We start from the raw sequence: 16,500 nt of genomic DNA, 5'->3' as shown, positions 1-16,500 counted from the left end.
AGGCTATCGCTGTGTCGGAGAGGGGGGATGCAGGGAGTAACTTCCCCTTCTCTTGCGGAGCTGGGTTATGGGGTTGTGCTGGAGGGACAATGGCCGGAGCCGGGACTCGAACCCGGGACCCGGACCCCCGATTCCGGGGTCCGGATCCCGGGTTCGAGTCCCGGCGATGGAAGAGCCGCGCGTCCCTCCGGCCGCTAGGGGGCGCCGTGGTGGCGGCGGCCGTTCCTCGCCCGGAACGCGACCTTCGAGTCCCGCGGCGGCCCGGACCCAACGCCGGGGGCACCGGCGGCGGCAGGCGGTGAGCGGCCTACCGGGGGCGGGGAGGGGGTCGTGAGGGAGATTGGGGGGCGGGGGGGGGGTACGAGGGATGAAGGGAGCTGGGCAAGGAGGGGGGATGTGGGGGAGAAGGGGGGCGTGGGGGAACGGGGGTCGTAGGGGAGAAGAGGGGAGGTGGGGGGAAAGGGGAACGTGGGGGGCAAGGGGATACGGGGGTGCAGGCAAAGGGGGGATGTGGGGGGGGAAAGGGTGTCACGGGGGGGAAGAGGGGACGTGGGGGAAGGGGGAGATGGGGAGAAGAGGGGATGTGGGCAAAGAGGGGGACGTGGGGGAGAAGAGGGGGGCATGGGGGAAAGGGGGGCACGGGGGGGAAGGGGACACGGGGGGGAAAGGGGGATGTGGGGGAGAAGAGGGGGGAAAGGGGGACACGGGGGGGAAAGGGGGATGTGGGGGAGAAGAGGGGGCCACGGGGGGGAAGGGGACACGGGGGAGAAAGGGGGATGTGGGGGAGAAGAGGGGGCCACGGGGGGGAAGGGGACACGGGGGAGAAAGGGGGATGTGGGGGAGAAGAGGGGGGCATGGGGGAGAAGAGGGGGGCACGGGGGGAAAGGGGACACGGGGGGGAAAGGGGGATGTGGGGGAGAAGAGGGGGACGTGGGAGAGAAGAGGGGGGCACGGGGGGGAAAGGGGAATGTGGGGGGGAAAGGGGGATGTGGGGGAGAAGAGGGGACGCAGGCAAAGAGGGGGGATGGAGGAAGAGGGGACACGGGGGGAGAGGGGACACGGCAGGAAGAGGAGCCACGGGAGATGTGGGACGTGGCGGGGAGAGGGGATACGGCGGGGAGAAGGGATATGGGGTGGGGGAAGGAGCGTGTGGGAGAGGGACACGGGGATGTGGGAAAATGGAGGGGAGGACACGGGGACATGCTGGGGCGAGGGAGGGAAAGTGTGGGCGCTGCCACATCGGGAAGGACCCGACTAGGGTGAAACTCGCCCCACGCGCGGGCAGGAGTGGGATTCCGCGTCCCCGTGGGTCTGCCTGGGGGTTTGCGCCTGTTTTCAGCCACGGCGTCACCAGCTGGGGGGTAACAGGGTCACGTCCTCCCTGGCATGGGGCTCAGCGGTGCAAGGGGTGACGGGAGGCAGCAGCTGCACGATGGCACTTTCCCTTCCTCTCCACCCGCTCCCCCGGGTGTGAATCCCAGCAGATCGCACTCGTATAAACGCAAATAAAATTGTAAATGGGAGCTTTTCCTTTCTCGGTCCACAGAAGGAGAAGGAAATGAGCCGACATGTCTGAGGGCGGCAAGGGGAGCTCGCTGGCCTTCGGCCAGGTGGTAATCGGGCCTCCGGGCTCCGGGAAGACGACCTACTGCCACGGCATGCAGGAGTTCATGGGCAGGATTGGGCGCGAGGTGACGGTGGTGAACCTGGACCCCGCCAACGAGGCGATGCCCTACCACTGTGCCGTGGACATCGCCGAGCTCATCACCCTGCCCGACGTGATGGAGAACCTGAAGCTGGGGCCCAACGGGGGGTTGATCTACTGCATGGAGTACCTGGAGGCCAACTTCGACTGGCTGCAGGAGAAGCTGGCTGCGTTCAGGGGTCACTACTACTTGTTTGACTGCCCAGGGCAGGTGGAGCTCTACACCCACCACGACGCCCTGAAGAACGTCTTCGCGCAGTTGGCCAAGTGGAATTTCAGGGTAGGTTTGGGGCTCCGCAGGGAGCTGGGGTCGGCGCCTGGCACCCCCGCCTGCACGTGCAAGGGGCTGGCAGCTGTACACCGCGCGGTCAGAGCTTTTGCTCGTGGGTACCGACGACTGTTTTCTTTACTAACCTGTCTGGCTTTTCACGTGAAACGGCTTTCTCGGGGAAGGAGAGGAATTTTGCCCCATTTTGTGCTCGGAGGGATTGGCTTGTTCAGGGCATTTAATGCAGTGGGATTATCACGAACACAGAGACGGATTCCTTCCTCACACTCTCTCGCTGTGCTGCGGGGCCCGCAGACCTGGCGTGTTTCATCCGGGTGGGCACTGTATTTCGGAGTGGGGCGGTAGATGTGTGCGCTGGGCGAGTGGGGACCCTTTGGCACTGCAGCGTGAGGAATTCGGGCGGCGTCTCAGGCCCTGCCTGGCACTCCTGCAGCCAAGCCGAATCGCTCTGCACGTTGTAGTACGTGCTCTGCGCTTTCTTGCACAATGGAAGATGCAAATGAGGAAATGCAGGTGAGAAGAACCCCATAACCAAGCTGACTTGCTTACGTTGCATTTGGTTTGCATTTGGGCCAAACCATGAATGTGCAAACCGTGTATGGTCTGAGCAAGAAGGGCAAGTTCATTTGCTTGAGAATGTCACTGGGCATCTGCGCATTAGAATTATTTTTATTCAAATAAAACTCCGTGAAATTGTAGTTACTTAAAAAAAAAGATAGTTACACGGCTGTTTTGATGCTCGCTCGAGTGCTTACACCTGCCCGTGAGCTTTAAACCGGCTTTTTTTTTGCTGCGGAAGCATAGCTGTGACTCAGCCACACTCAACTGTAGAGCCCTGGCTTTGAGTGACATTGTGTAACAGGCAGTCACTTAACAGAGATCTCGGGACCACATTATTACAGCTACACGAAACACGGGAATCAAACTGCTCATTAATTTAATTATTAATTATTATTTCAAACCACACGACAATTGGCTCTCCCAGCAGAGCGTGGTGCGCTACAGTTACTGCTCCTGCGCGTACGCTGCGCGTGAGCTTGTTTCAGCCTGGAGAAAAGGAGGCTGAGGGGAGACCTCATCGCTCTCTACAACTCCCTGAAAGGAGGTTGTAGCGAGGTGGGGGTCGGTCTCTTCTCCAAAGGAACAAGCGATAGGACGAGAGGAAACGGCCTCAAGTTGTGCCAGGGGAGGTTTAGATTGGACGCGAGGAAAAATGTCTTTACTGAAAGAGTGGTGAAACATTGGAACAGGCTGCCCAGGGAAGTGGTGGAGTCCCCATCCCCTGGAGGTATTTAAAAGACGTGTAGATGTGGCACTTAGGGACATGGTTTAGTGGGCATGGGGGTGTTGGGTCGACGGTTGGACTCGATGATCTTAGAGGTCTTTTCCAACCTCAATGATTCTATGATTCTATGAATGAGCTTTCCTGTGGGGAAGGTGGAAATCTGGAGGCAGCCGTGTCGTTCCGAAGGAGAGTTAACCCCAGCTCCCACCCCCCAAAAACCCGCAGGGTTCAGACAAGCGTGGAAACTCCACCTGCAAAGAAAGCAGCCCTGAGAAAAGGGAGGGCGGTTGCAGGTTTTTAAGTGTCTTTCGGTACTGCTGGTGGAGCTCAGCACCCCTATAAGCCTCCCCACAGCCCTTTCTGTGCACCAGCACCCTGGGTCCTGAACCCCCCGGGTGGTCTGTGGGTGCGAACGTGGCGATAGATACTTCTGTGTATATGTGTGCGCTCGTATGTGAGGATGTTTTAGATGCAGGAGCTGGAAGGCAGGCGGTAACTTTCCCTACTGCGTGGTTATAGTCGGGTCTGGAGAGATTGTCCTGCAGCCGCTTCTCAGCCTGTCCCAAAAGCAAGCGGATGGACTCGTCACGGGTCTGACCTTGCGCTGTCCCTTTGTGCCTTTGCTGTCCAGCTGGCTGCGGTGCATTTGGTGGATTCTCACTACTGCACGGACCCTGGCAAGTTCATCTCCGTTCTCTGCACCTCGCTCTCCACCATGCTGCACGTGGAACTGCCCCACGTCAACGTCCTCTCCAAGATGGACCTGATCGAGCAATACGGCAAGCTGGGTAAGAGCCTTTGCGAGAGAGACGCGTGGAGTTGGGCTGGGGAATCGGGTGCGGATTAGCTGCTCGGGTACGGGGATGTATGGCTGGGAGGTGGGGGGGGAACTGGTGTAAATCTCGCTGGCTTCTTGGTGGCATGTTCTGGCCAGGGAAGCCCCAATATTTACAGATTGCCTTCAGAGCTTCTTGGTCTTTCCCTGCAGCTTTCAACCTGGATTATTACACAGAGGTCCTGGACCTCTCGTACCTGGTTGACCATTTAGCTTCCGACCCCTTCTTCAGAAACTACCGCCGCCTCAATGAGAAGCTGGTGGAGGTGATCGAGGACTACAGCCTGGTGTCCTTCGTTCCGCTCAACGTCCAGGTGATGCAGCAGGAGGAGTGGGGCAGAGAGAACAGGGAGCGTTGGATAGGTAGTCAGCACGTTTGGTAGCAGCTAGGTTACATCTGCGTAGAGCCATGAGGGCTGAAAAGCTCAACTGTGAAGAGACTCCGGCATGGGGGAGGACAGTGAAATACACCCAGACTCATAAACGATCTGCGGCAGCCAAAGGAAAAGAAAAGGCTGATGAGTCTGGGGCTACGTGGGCTTTGTGTCCTGGGGTGGGGAATTAAGACTCCCCCTTCGTTCACTCTTCTGGGCCTGCATTTCAAATCTGGGCAAAGTGTTACCTAAAACGTCGTTAAATTAGGGAGCACAAAATAATCAGACGATTGGGAGGAATGCACGTGGGAGGAAGGGCTGAAAACGTTAATCTTGTAGCTTGCAGAAGTGTCAACAGAGTCAAATGGGCTGAGACAAGAGGTGATGAAAGGGAGCGAGAGGGTGGAGGGTGTCAGCCCGTCATGTATTTGGGCTCCACAGGGCGTGCCCCTGGTTGTCCTGCGGCCCCTCTGAGCTCAGGGAGGCCGGCAGCACGCTCGGGGCGTTGGGCGCTGTGTGGGTGGCCCGGAGCCTGGGAGGAAATCCATGGAAAAGCCCAGCACGAGCTCTTGCCTCCGGGGAAGGGCCACGGTCCCCGTGTGTCATCTCCCGCCCTTTCAGGATAAGGAGAGCATGCGGCAGGTGATGCAGGCGGTGGACAAAGCCAATGGCTATTCCTTCGGAGACCAGGAGCACAGGAGTCTGGAAGCTCTGATGTCGGCAGCGGTGGGAGCCGATTTCCACTTCACTTCGTATCCTTCTCCACCGATCCTTTGTTGTGTTGAGTTTTAATTTCTCCTTCCCTGGGGAGGAGAGGCTGGAGGTGGGGCTGGCAGTTTGCAGGCCCAGGTTGTTCCTAACATCATCTGATGCCGTTTGGTGATACCGCATGTAGCGAGCAGGGCTCGGCCCAGACCTTAGCAGACAGTTGTCCACACCAAAGCCACCACAGTTGTTGCTAATTGATACTGTGAATGTGGGAGGAATCTTTTGACAACTTTTCCTCTCCCTCACACTCACTCGGACTGGTTCGTTCCACCTCGTCCAAACCATACAATTGATTCTCCTGTACTTGTCGGGTCTGGGATCGGCCAGAGCCAGAAATAACTCGGGTGATGCCTGCTGCTGCCAGTACTGCTGTCTTCCTGCCAGCCTTCAGGCTAATGCGGGGCTGGTTCCTCGCCGAGAACGTTAAGAGCTCCTTGAAGAAGGGAGTGTTTGAGCCCAGCCCCTTGTTTTCCTTAATTACTGCATTATCAGCACACTTGCAGTGCAGGAGAAGTATGTGCAATCTCAGGACGAAGCCGTGAAAGAAGAAGTGATGGATCTGTAACACGCCCACCTCTTCCACAGCCGCTCTCGGGTTTTGACACCTCTCCTTTTCCTGCCAGGAGCTTAAGGGATCTCCGCGTCGTGTGACTCGGACCAAGGGCAAGCCTTTCCGGGCGGAGGTCTGGCTGCCGGACTCCCTCTCGAAGGGTTTGACTTCTTGTGCTTCGGCCCCGCCGCACAGAGCAGCGTTTTTGCAGAAGGGCGACGGCTGAGTCGCGAAGCCGCGGTTAGCGAGAGAGGAGAAGCAAGATAAAGGCTCCTCCTCCCCATCATGACCAAGGCAGATCCAGAGAAAGAAAAATCAGTTTGGGCGGTGAGACTTGAGACGAAAGTTCTTGGTTTACAGCATAGGAGGGGCGTGCGTGGGCCTCGTACTCGGAGGAGTATTCAGGCTAAGCAGCCTCCAGTCTGTCTCAAGGAGGACAGAAAAGATGGTTGTTTTTCTTTTGTTTTTTTTTAAATAATGATGGACTCTTTCTTAATAAACACTCCTTTGTCTCGCTTTCATCTTGTGAGTTTGCTGAACCCAAATAAATAAAACCAAGAGTGCAACAAAGCCCGAGGCTAAAAAGCCTCTGGTGGGAACGTCACAGCAGCCGCTGCCTTGTGTACTTTGCAGAAGGGCTCCGTGTTTGCGACGTCGTTTTCCTCTATGATCTGCCTGAGAACAGGCAAAGCGTTTGCTGGAGGGAGTGGGGAAGAGCGACTGTGGGTTGGGAAAGCAGGTCACTCCTCCTGCGCCCTTATCCAGGGGCTGAAACGCTGGCGTTCGGCGTGCACGCGGCGCGCTGACGGTGACACACGAACTGCAAGCTCGGCTTTTGTAGGCTTTTGATTAAGAAAGACCCTGTGTGACTCAGCGGGAGGTTGGAGCGCGTCGTTTGCATGTAGGGCCTTCCCCAGCAGCTGGCTTGTCTGCCCTCATCCACCTTCCTTTTTCTGGGCTTGCTTTCTCCAGTACCTTCTCCAGATCCCGAATCCTGGGGCTTCCCCTCCTCCCTATGTAATTCCCTCTCGCCGGCCGGCGGCAGCCGCCGACGGTGACGGCAGCAGCTCCCAGCCTCACGTGCCACCTACTCGGCGTCCCCGCTGCAGGCAGCGGCTTGGGTCCGTCAGTGCCGTGAAGCGGGAAGGTTGGGGGCGACGAAAAGCAAGGCGTCCGCACCAAGCAGCCTTCCGAGCGCCTGCCGGCAGCTCGCGCAGCCGCACGTAGGATGGGAGCGGGCGAGAATCCCGGCTCCCAGCTCGGTGTGCAGATTCAGCATCGCTTCTTGCCCAAGACCTTGCGTAAGATAAGACGGCTCCTTTGTGCAGGACAGCCTGGCCCTTAGCAGAGCGGTTGCAGACCCCCCGACTCGGTGACTCTCGACGTGAGCGGGGTCTTGCTTGGCAGGGGCCGCAGCTAGGCGGGGAATTAAAACTAAAATTTCCTGCGTCTCACAGCTTTGTGGCCAGGATTTGGAGACAAGGCGGCGCTCGGGGGGGGAAGGAGGGCGAAGACACAGGCTTCCGTCCGCGCGCCCGCACGTCCACGCGCGCGCTTGTGCTTTAATGAGCTCAGTTCACAATGAAAGACTACACTGGCATTTCAGATATAAAAGTCAAATTCCTGTCGGCTGTCGGTGCCTGAGCTCTTTTCCCGAGAGCCCAGGGACTTCCCTGGGTATTCCTGGCTGAAACCCGGCGGCCGCATTTCCGTGCTATCTGGGGCTGAAGGTCTGGAAGCCAGTCTCACCATAACGGGAGCTGAAACTCCATCCTTGCCTTGCGGTCTCGTGGACTCGTCCCGGTCGTCTTTGAACCCTGTAGTTGCTGTAAAGGGGTAGAAGACGTGATCATAAACAAAAATGTGAATTTTTGTGGCGGCTTTTTCATGACTTTGAGAGATTTGGTGGCTTAAAAGGGTATTGTCAGGTCAAGCTGGAATTATGCAAGAGCCATCAAAGCTTTTGAGGCCGTTTGGCTTTTTTATTTTAATACCCAGGCAGTATCTGCAGCCCCAGCCCTGCTGCGCTCTGCCGGTGCTGGAGAAAATGGAAATCAAAGGTGATAGAAACCCCTCAGCTCAGGGAACCTCTGCCGTGCCCGAGCCAAGAAATGCTGAAGTCTAAAAGAGCTGCAGCCTGAAAAGTGCAGCCTTTTCGCACCAAGTGGCTCCTTGCAGCCCGGGTTTGGAAAGCAGGGGCTGAATTGGGACCCGCAGCTCAGCAGGGACGCTGCTCGCTGCTCCTGGTCAGGGCGAAGCAGAAAACGGCTCGGCAGCGGGCAGGGATGGCCCGGTGCGAAATCCAGCCGGCTCCGTGTCCCCACGTTGGGAGGGGACGGCCTTGCCGAGGCTCCCCGGGGGCTGAGGGAGGTGACACTCTGGCTCCTGTCGCTCCCGTTGAGCAATCAGCTGGGGCGAAGGGCCAGGATTAGTCACCCCAATTGAGGCACATCCCTTGGGGGGGGGAGGGGGGGGGGGGCAGGCTTTCTGCCGAGCTGGTCCTACCTGCCCTGGCCCCTCCAAGCCCGGCGCTGGGAGAGGCTGAGCCCACCCCGACCGCGTGTGGGACCTCCTGGACAAGACTGAACGTGGCAGATCATGTTTTTCCAGGATGGAGGGGTTTGGGCTTCAGTTGCAGGCGCTGAGCTGGGCTTTGCTGTGTCCCCCTCCATCGCTTCCAGCCCCGAACCCCTGCCTCGCGGCCAGACCACCACGCCGGAGCCCTGGTTGCGCAGCCCACCGGGGAAAGTGTCACCGCAGCTGCTTGCCGGGGAGACAGCAGCTCCCCAGAGCCAGGGGCAGCTGCAGGGTCCTTCTCCGTATCCCAAAACACAGTGCCTGGATCAGGCCAAGTCAGCCAGCCAGCCGCGTGCAAGTGTGGCTACCGGGATGAAATGCTGAGCGTTTTCGGCAGCCCCCGGCCGTTGACAAGGTGGGTCAGGCCTCAGCCCCGTGCTGGGGGGGGGAGTCTCGCCAGGGCTGCGGGACGGACGAGATGGTGGGCTAAAATCCAGAGGGTGGGGCCAGCGTGACCCCAGGAGCATCTGCCCCAGGAAAGGTTTGGAGGGTGCCGGCTCCATCACGGGGCTCCTGCTCGAAGGTTGCAAACTTCCCGTCAAGTGCTGCTCTCCGCGGGGGGTATGAAAAGCCTCTCCAAAAACTAAACCCCCCCCTCCCAGATCAGGCACCCAGGGCAATCCTGGCAGCACCCCGGGGTGCCTGCCTGGTGACAGCCAGCCAGCGCCATCTCCCTTGGGTGCCGCCACACCAGCGAGGTGCTGCTGGTGGCTCAGCCTCAGCCGGCCCTGCCGGGCAGCCAGGAGCCGGCCAGCCCCAGCCCCGGGCACAAAGCCCTACGGGGAGGTTGTGAGATCCGGGGACAAGGGACGAGCCCGGCTGCGGGTCCTGCAGCCCCGCTCAGGACTGGCAGAGCCTTTCGCAGGCAGCGTGGCCAGGGGCAGCAGCCCCCCATTTGCCCGGAGAGACCTGTTTCAGTAGCCTTAACCCCATGGCCGCTAGCCACAGTGGGGGTAGCCCCTGTGCACAGGGCTGTACCGGGACCCTGCTCCCAGCGGCTGGCTGGGAGGGTGGCTCTGGGGTGGGGAACACTCCCTGGCCCCGGGACACCTGCATCCCTTTGCTCTACTGGTGTTAAAGATACTAAAACACATATATTTGAGAGCTTTGCTGCGCGCCCCTTCCTGCGCGGTGTCAGGGATGCTGAGAGCATCCTCCCACTTGTCCCAGCCAGGGGACAAGGATGGGGGATCAGGGTCCCGACGTCTCCCTGGTCCCCTCCGTCTGGGTCCCACCACCCTACGTGAAACAGGGGGCCAGGAGGACCCCCGGGGAATGCCCCGCGCTCCCCGGCAGCACAACCCTTTCACAGGAGGTGTTGCAGGGGCTTGGGGGGGGCGGGGGGGGGGGGGGGGGGGCGCTCCCTCTCCCAGCCCTGAAAAGCTGCCGGACCAGCTGGGAGGCCGGGAAGCATCGTCCTCCTACACGGCCCAGCCACGCAGCAATTTCGGGCGCTGTCGAAATCGGTTAACTCCCGGGAGGCCGGCGGGAGCCCCATTGTCCTTCCTCCACCCATGGGTCCCGAGAAGCAGCAGGGGAGGACGGCTACTGACACCCCCCCCCAGCTCCCACCTCGCCGCCCCCCCGGTTTAACCAGCCGGGGCTGCTCGTGTCCCCAGACCAGCGGGTCAAGGGCCAGCGAGAGCCCTCGGCTCGTTTTTCACGTCGGCCGGCCCCGGTTTGGCTAATTACAGGTCTGGGGCTGGTTCCCAGGCTGGGAGTGCTCGGGGCCGGGCGGAGGCCAAGCGTCAGGGCCCCTCGCCGGCCTCCCCCCGGGAACCGGCTGGGCTCCCCGACACCGCCGGGGGCCCCCCCCCAGCTCAGCCGGGACCTGCTGAGCAAATTGCAACCTGCCGGGGCCGCTGACCCGGTCCTCGGCGGGGCCAAGGCGGCACCCACATTTGCTTCTACAAGATGCCAAGATGGGGACTGGGGGGGGTTGGGGGGGGTGGGCGAGGGGCTGAAGGGGCTCGCAGGGGTTAATCCCCTCGGCTGAGCTCTGCGCCCGGCCCTGCTGCAGGTGACGCGTCCCATCCCGGGGCGAACAGGTTCTGGTTTGCACTGCCCAACCTCCCACAGCAGGCAGCGCTTTCCCAAGGCAGAGCCCTTGCAAACCTCGTTACATCCCCGGCCGGTCCCTGCACGGGGAGCAGCAGCCCCACGGGCTTTGCACCGTGTGCCCCGCGATCCCTGCACCCAATGGGGTGAGGTGGGGGGGGGGTGTCACTTCCCTGGTCGTGCCTCGGTTTCCCCAAAGCCCAGGAGCTCCTGGCACCCCAGGAGCCGGGTTTTGGCCATGCCGGGGCTCGGGGCTGGCGTGTCCCCCACCTCCCCAACTGGGGACCCCGCTGAACCGGGGCGGCACGTCCTGAGTCACGGAGCGTTTCCTCCCGGCACCCCGACGTTTCCCATCAAAGGCCGGCTCCTGCCCAGCCCTGCTGCTGCGCTTGATCTGATGAGCTCATAGCCCAGGGTGCCATGACTGTATTTTATTGCAATTATTTTTCATGTTGAAACTCGCGCTGGGGGGGGGCCGTGCTCGGTGAGCTGCGCCCTTCGCTGTGGCCGGGCGCCAGGGCCAGAAGTGCTGAGCTTTCGCCTGCCCCAGCGCGTCCGGACCTCGACGGGGACGTCCCCACCCCGATGACAGCCCAGGGCTGTCCCCATGTCGCTGCCGGTGCTGCTTTTGGGGACCCTCCCCCACACACCCCTTGGACACACAGGAGAGCTGGTGGGGGAGGACCTGGGGACCTGCACAAGGGCCTCGGTGATGGTTTTTGGGGCACCGTGGATTTGCACCAAGGGGTTGGGACACCCCGCTGCGGGGTTGGGGACCTCGGCCAGCCCCGTGTGGGGCTGCCGAAACCCTCGCCCACCCGGCGAGCCCTTCCACGGGCTGCAGTTTTGCAGCTGCCGAGGGACGGGGCTGCGGGGGCACCCCGAGACCCCATCGCTGGGCTGGGGGATTGCGGGGGGGGGGGGGGTTGGGAGCAGCTGAACCGCTGCTGCGGAGCCTTGGGGACCCGACCCACTTCCCTGTCCCGTGGGGTGGGAGGCAAAGCGGGTGCCCGGCGGCGGCGGGAGCTGCCCGGACACGTGCGCGGGGGAGAGACGAGGCAGACCAGAGGCAGGCGTGCAGGAGACGGTTTATTGGAGACGCACAGAGGCTCTGGCGCTACGCGACACCCACACACACCCCCCCCGGAATGGGGGGGTCTGCCCAGACACCCACCCCCACCCCCCTCGCCCCATTCCGGCCCCTCACCTCCTCCCGCTGCAGCTCCAGCCCTCTGGAATGGTGGGTTTGGAGCCGGCACACGCCGGGCCGGGCTCCCCCCCCACAAAATGTCAAATAGTGGGGGGCTGGCAGCCCTCTGGGATGGAGGAACCCCCGCTCCCTCCCTTCCCGCCCCCCCCCCGAGCAGAGGATGGGGGAGAGGGAAGGGGGGGGCGGGGGGGGGGCATGTCAAAACCACCCCCACTCCCGGCTTCCAGGCTGGGGGGGGGGGGCGTGGGGGAGCTGAGACGCCTTCCCCACCCCCCCCCCCGCCAAGCACCACCCCCCAAAAAAAAAACCAAAAAAACCAAAAAACAAAAAAAAAACCACGAAGAGATGCCGAAGGGACTGGAGGGCGGGGGGGGCAGGTGGGGGCCGGTCCCCGGCTCCGTGGGGGCCATTCAGTTCTTGGGCTCTTCTCCAGCCTCGCTGCCGTCTTCTCCGGCGCACTCGGCTGTCCATAGCGTGAGGTTGTCCCTGAGCAGCTGCATGATGAGGGTGCTGTCCTTGTAGGAGTCTTCGCTGAGCGTGTGCAGGTCCCCCATGGCCTCGTCGAAGGTGGTCTTGGCCAGGGAGATGGCCTGGTCGGGGGCGTTGGCGATCTCGTAGTGGAAGACGGAGAAGTTGAGGGCCAGCCCCAGGCGGATGGGGTTCGTGGGCTGCATCTCCTTTTTGCTGATGTCCATGGCCTCTTGGTAGGCTTCCTGGGCGTTGTCTATCGTCTTCTTGCGGTCGTCCCCGGTCGCCACCTCGGCCAGGTATCGGAAATAGTCACCCTTCATCTTCAGGTAGAAGACCTTGCTCTCAGCATCGCTCGCCTTCTTGATGAGATACTTGTCCAGCAAGGCCAGGACGTTCTTGCAGACGCAGTTCAGCTCCCTTTCCACCTTCTCCCGATACTCGTTCACCAGCTGTGCTTTGTCGTCCCCCTCTTCGGTTTTGTGCTCGATGCTGGAGATGACCCTCCACGCCGAGCGCTGGCACCCCACCACGTTCTTGTAGGCGACGGAGAGGAGGTTGCGTTCCTCGTTGGACAACTCGTCCCCGTGCTCCACCACCGCCTTCATGAAGTCTGCCATGTCCTCGTAGCGCTCAGCCTGCTCGGCCAGCTTGGCCTTCTGCACTTGGTGGTTTCTTGCCATGGCTGAGACGCGGGCGCAGGGCAGACGCTTGGGCGAGGAGCGGGGTCGGGAGCCGTCGGAGCCTCTGCCGAGCCCCGCCGCCGGGATTCGTTTTTGGCTGAGCGTCGCAGCCTCGAGCGAGAGCGGGAGGAGCCAGCGAGGCCGAAGGAGTGTCCTCCTCCTCCTCCTCCTCCTCCTCCTCCTCCTCCTCCTCCTCCTCTGGCTTCCTCCCCGCCAAGCCCGGCCTTAAAAGGAAAATTGCCGTGAATCATCACCCGCGGGCGGCGGGCGCTGGGGAAGGGGCGAGGGGGGCGGCCAACGCCCTGCCCTTCCCGTGGGTCCCCGGGGAGGGCTCGGCGGTGGGTGCAGCACCCGTGGATGCCCCAGGGGTCTCCCCCCCCAGCCAACACCCACCCTGGAACCGAGGGGGACGCCCGGCCCGCTGCTAAAAGTGCTTGGAAGGGGGACAGCGGGGTGGGTTACCGTTTCGGGGAGGTACACAGAAACACGGCAGCCTTCAGCTCTTCCCACCCCCACCCCGGAGAAACGGGCCACGGGGTGTGTCTGGTCGTAAAAATGGTTTCCTCCCCCCCACCCCCCCTCCCAAAAAAATCATATTACTGTCGTTTTTATATGGTGATTAACTTTGCTGGTAATTGTGAGGGCTTGACAGGCAGGTATTTATTCCCACAGGTGGGGAAACCGAGGCAGAGAGGCTCAGCAACTCGCCCAAGCGCCGCGGGAGGGACCGCCCCAAAGCAAGGCACGATTGCCCCGTGCCTTTGAGCCGCCGCATGGCAGGACCGGCCTGACCCCTCCAAAATGTCCCGTAGTGGGAAAGGCACCATCGGTGTGAGCCCGGATCCGGCCGGCAGCGGGGAGACCCCCCCCCCCCCCCCCCAGCCCTGCTGAATTCGGGGGTCCCCCACCGCTGGCCTCCAGCCCGGGACTGCATTTCCCCATCCTAACCTCCGTCCCAGCATCTCGCCAGGGACTTTTCTCGTCTCTCAAGCCGTAATTGAAGAGCTTTGGTTTGCTTTTTTTTTTTTTAATTAATTAATTAATTTTTATATATATATATTTTTTTTTTAACGCGAACTCGCTGTCGGTGCTGGGCCGCCGGTGGAAAAGCGCCGCCCCGATTAGGATCTGTGCTTCATGTTGCGCTGCAGTTTCACTCTCAACCTGCTCAAGCTTGTTGCCACACGCCGGGCGCTGGCGGCTCCTCGCCGCGCTGGCGAAGCCTTGGCCTCGCAGCCTGCGCCAATCCCCGGCCTTATCTGCCGTGCGGGAGCCGTGCGGGAAGGGCAGGGTGGGGCGGGTGCCCGGCGGCACCGGGCCAAGGCAAAAAGATGTTGGGTTTGGTTGTTTTTTTTTTTATCAGCGTGACTTGCTGCTTTACTCATCCCTGCAAACGGCCCCCAGAGCCACCCCGGCAGGGGAGTGCCCCGTCCCCGTCATCCTCGCCCTGCCTCGCTCGATGTCCCACTGGGACGGGGCGACGGAGGATGCCGGGGCCGGAGGACGTGAGGAAGACCTGTGGATGCTTTTCCCAACCACGTGCAGCCAAGGAAAACACCCCCCACACCCCCACACCCCCCCCCCCCCGGCTCCACACCGCTCCCTCCCCACCCTAGCAAGGGGGGATTCGGGGCTGCTCACCCCTTTCCTGGCCAAGCCCCCGGGCACGTGGCGGTCCTGGGGTACCCCTGCCCGTCGAGGGGGCTCGCACGCGGTGGCTGCACGAGGGCGTCCGGCTCCACCAGCCTCCCCGCAGCCCCTCCACGTCCCACCCCGGAGCCGCGCCACGTGCAGCTCCTCGCCGGCAATTAGAGCTCCTTCCCCAGATGAGCGTGATCCACCGTGGGAGCAGGGAGTCGGGAGAAGGCGCTTTCCGAAGGAACGGCCACACAGGAGACCACTGCCGGTCTCCCACCCTCTGCCCGGCAGACAAGGTGCAGGGGGGGGGAGGCGGCCCCGCAGAGACCCTCTAAGAGCTTCAACCAAGCGCAAAAGCCCCCATAGAGGGGCTGGGGGGGGGCCAAACGGGCAGCCCGAGGTACCCGGCCCTCTAAAAACCACCTCCTTCCCTTGTAAAAACGCGAGGCAGCAATCCCCGGGCGGGAGTTAAGTCTGAGCTCGCACCCCTTCGAGCAGCAAAGCCGTACGTGGTCGGGGTCCGCAGCCCCCAGCCCCGGTGAAACACTCGCCACCAGACCCGGCTTCAAAACCTCGGGCTGCTCCTGCACCAGCCCGGCTGCGTTTTGGGCTGTTTAATCCTGTGTTGGCTCTGCTCCGCGAGGGCCCTGTGGGGAGACACCCCCCCCCCCCCCGGCCCCGGCGGGGACCCCCCCCGCGGCAGCAGGATGAGAAGCTCAGATGGGGTGTGCGATGGCTCGGCCTCGGCTCAGGCGTCTGCCGGCAGCCCCTGCCAAAGGGGTTGAGCTGCTGCCAAAGTTTTGGTTGCAATGGGCTGAGAGGAGGCTGCAAAAACATTCTGCTCTACCGGTTTCGTGAAAATCAGCGGGTGGGTGAAGGGAACAGCCCCAGATCGCTGCGCAGAGGCTGCAGGTGAGCTCGGCTGCAGCATCACCCCACGGCGCACCCGTGGGTGCCCCGAATGCCGAAGAGCGGCACCAGAAGGTGCATCGCCCTGGGGAGAGGGATACCCGGTTAAGCCCCAGCCCCGGGAGACGTTGCCCAGGCCAGCGCACGTCTCCGGTGCCGTGAGCCGAGCTGGCGATGCTGCAGGCAGGCATGGGCTGGGCGCTCGAGCTGCTCCGCGATGGCAGGCAGGAGGCAGAGGCTGCTCGTGGCGATTCCCAGTGGCACTGGAAGGATGCTCACAGCCCGCCCGGCCACCCCGTCCTCACCCGTCCAGCCCTGCCCCTCCCCAGGCTGTGGGGCCGCTGCCAGCTCCTGACACTTCAGTGGGGGAGGAATTTCGCCAAGGGGTGCTCGCTGCGCCCCGGGTCCCACAGGCACTGCCCGTCGCCCCTTCCCCGGCCCCAGCAGCAAGGCTCGTGCCTCGTACAGGAGGGTGCAGAGCCACGGAAGGCTGAGACTTGCCTCAAGGCCACGGCTAGTGCCACAGCCTGGTTTAGGGAGCTCCTGGCTCCCGGCCCTGTGGCCGGCACAGCCGATGGCAGAGGGGTACCAGCCCTCCGTGGCTCCGCTCAGCTCCCCCACCCCGCGCAGCACCGGCATGCCCAGGCAGGAGCTGCAGGGAGCAGCTCCCCTCCGCCGGCAGAGCAGCAGCCAGACGCCGGCGTACAGTAAATAGGAGAAACTTTTATTTTGTTACAAAAGTAAAAGGCATAAATAGATGGTGAATCCTACTGGGCTCTGGGCTGGGCTGGGCTCGAGGGGGGACGGGACAGGCCTGGCTGCACAGCTCCGCAGCGCAGCTCCCAGCCCGGCTGCCGGCGGTGGGAGAACCCGGTGCTGGAGCACCCAGCCTGTGCTGCAGCCTCCGGCAACGCCGGCCGCAGAGGTGGCTGGTCAAGGTCCCGCGGGGCTTGAACTCCTTCCCCTAAGACTAGAGCCGTGCTAAGACGGAACAGGAAAGGGGCAGCTGGCCGGAGGGGGTTTTGCAAGGGTAAACTCCGACCACGCGCTAACTCCTGTCCGCAGAGGAGAGTCCTCTGACACACGGACACGGCTCGGAGAGGGGCTGGTGGGGTCGGGCGTGTAACGCCACCGGCTCGGCTGTAAATGCG

General features: G+C 62.2%; 2 protein-coding genes across 3 annotated transcripts; one reads left to right on the top strand and one right to left on the bottom strand.

Annotated features, from left to right (window-relative positions):
- Positions 1 to 271: 271 nt before the first annotated feature.
- GPN2 (GPN-loop GTPase 2) lies at positions 272 to 5,910 on the top strand. Of its 2 annotated transcripts, none has more exons than XM_076357264.1 (6): positions 272 to 298; positions 1,547 to 1,985; positions 3,911 to 4,067; positions 4,268 to 4,428; positions 5,110 to 5,240; positions 5,749 to 5,910. In XM_076357264.1, the coding sequence occupies exons 2-6, from the start codon at positions 1,569 to 1,571 to the stop codon at positions 5,819 to 5,821; spliced, it is 939 nt and encodes a 312-aa protein (XP_076213379.1). In that variant the 5' UTR covers positions 272 to 298; positions 1,547 to 1,568; the 3' UTR covers positions 5,822 to 5,910. The 2 variants fall into 2 exon arrangements, with proteins under 2 accessions (XP_076213379.1, XP_076213380.1); XM_076357265.1 differs by lacking the exon at positions 272 to 298 and adding an exon at positions 1,244 to 1,361.
- A 6,029-nt stretch (positions 5,911 to 11,939) lies between these two features.
- Positions 11,940 to 12,869, bottom strand: SFN (stratifin). Its single transcript, XM_076357141.1, has one exon. It carries the CDS (start codon positions 12,800 to 12,802, stop codon positions 12,062 to 12,064), a length of 741 nt encoding a protein of 246 aa, XP_076213256.1. The 5' UTR covers positions 12,803 to 12,869; the 3' UTR covers positions 11,940 to 12,061.
- Between the last annotated feature and the right edge of the window lie 3,631 nt (positions 12,870 to 16,500).

The sequence above is a fragment of the Aptenodytes patagonicus genome, chromosome 21, assembly GCF_965638725.1.
Source record: "Aptenodytes patagonicus chromosome 21, bAptPat1.pri.cur, whole genome shotgun sequence".
Taxonomy (NCBI): domain Eukaryota; kingdom Metazoa; phylum Chordata; class Aves; order Sphenisciformes; family Spheniscidae; genus Aptenodytes; species Aptenodytes patagonicus.
The sequence above is the reverse complement of the archived record's forward strand: the minus strand, read 5'-3'. Positions and strand labels throughout refer to the sequence as shown.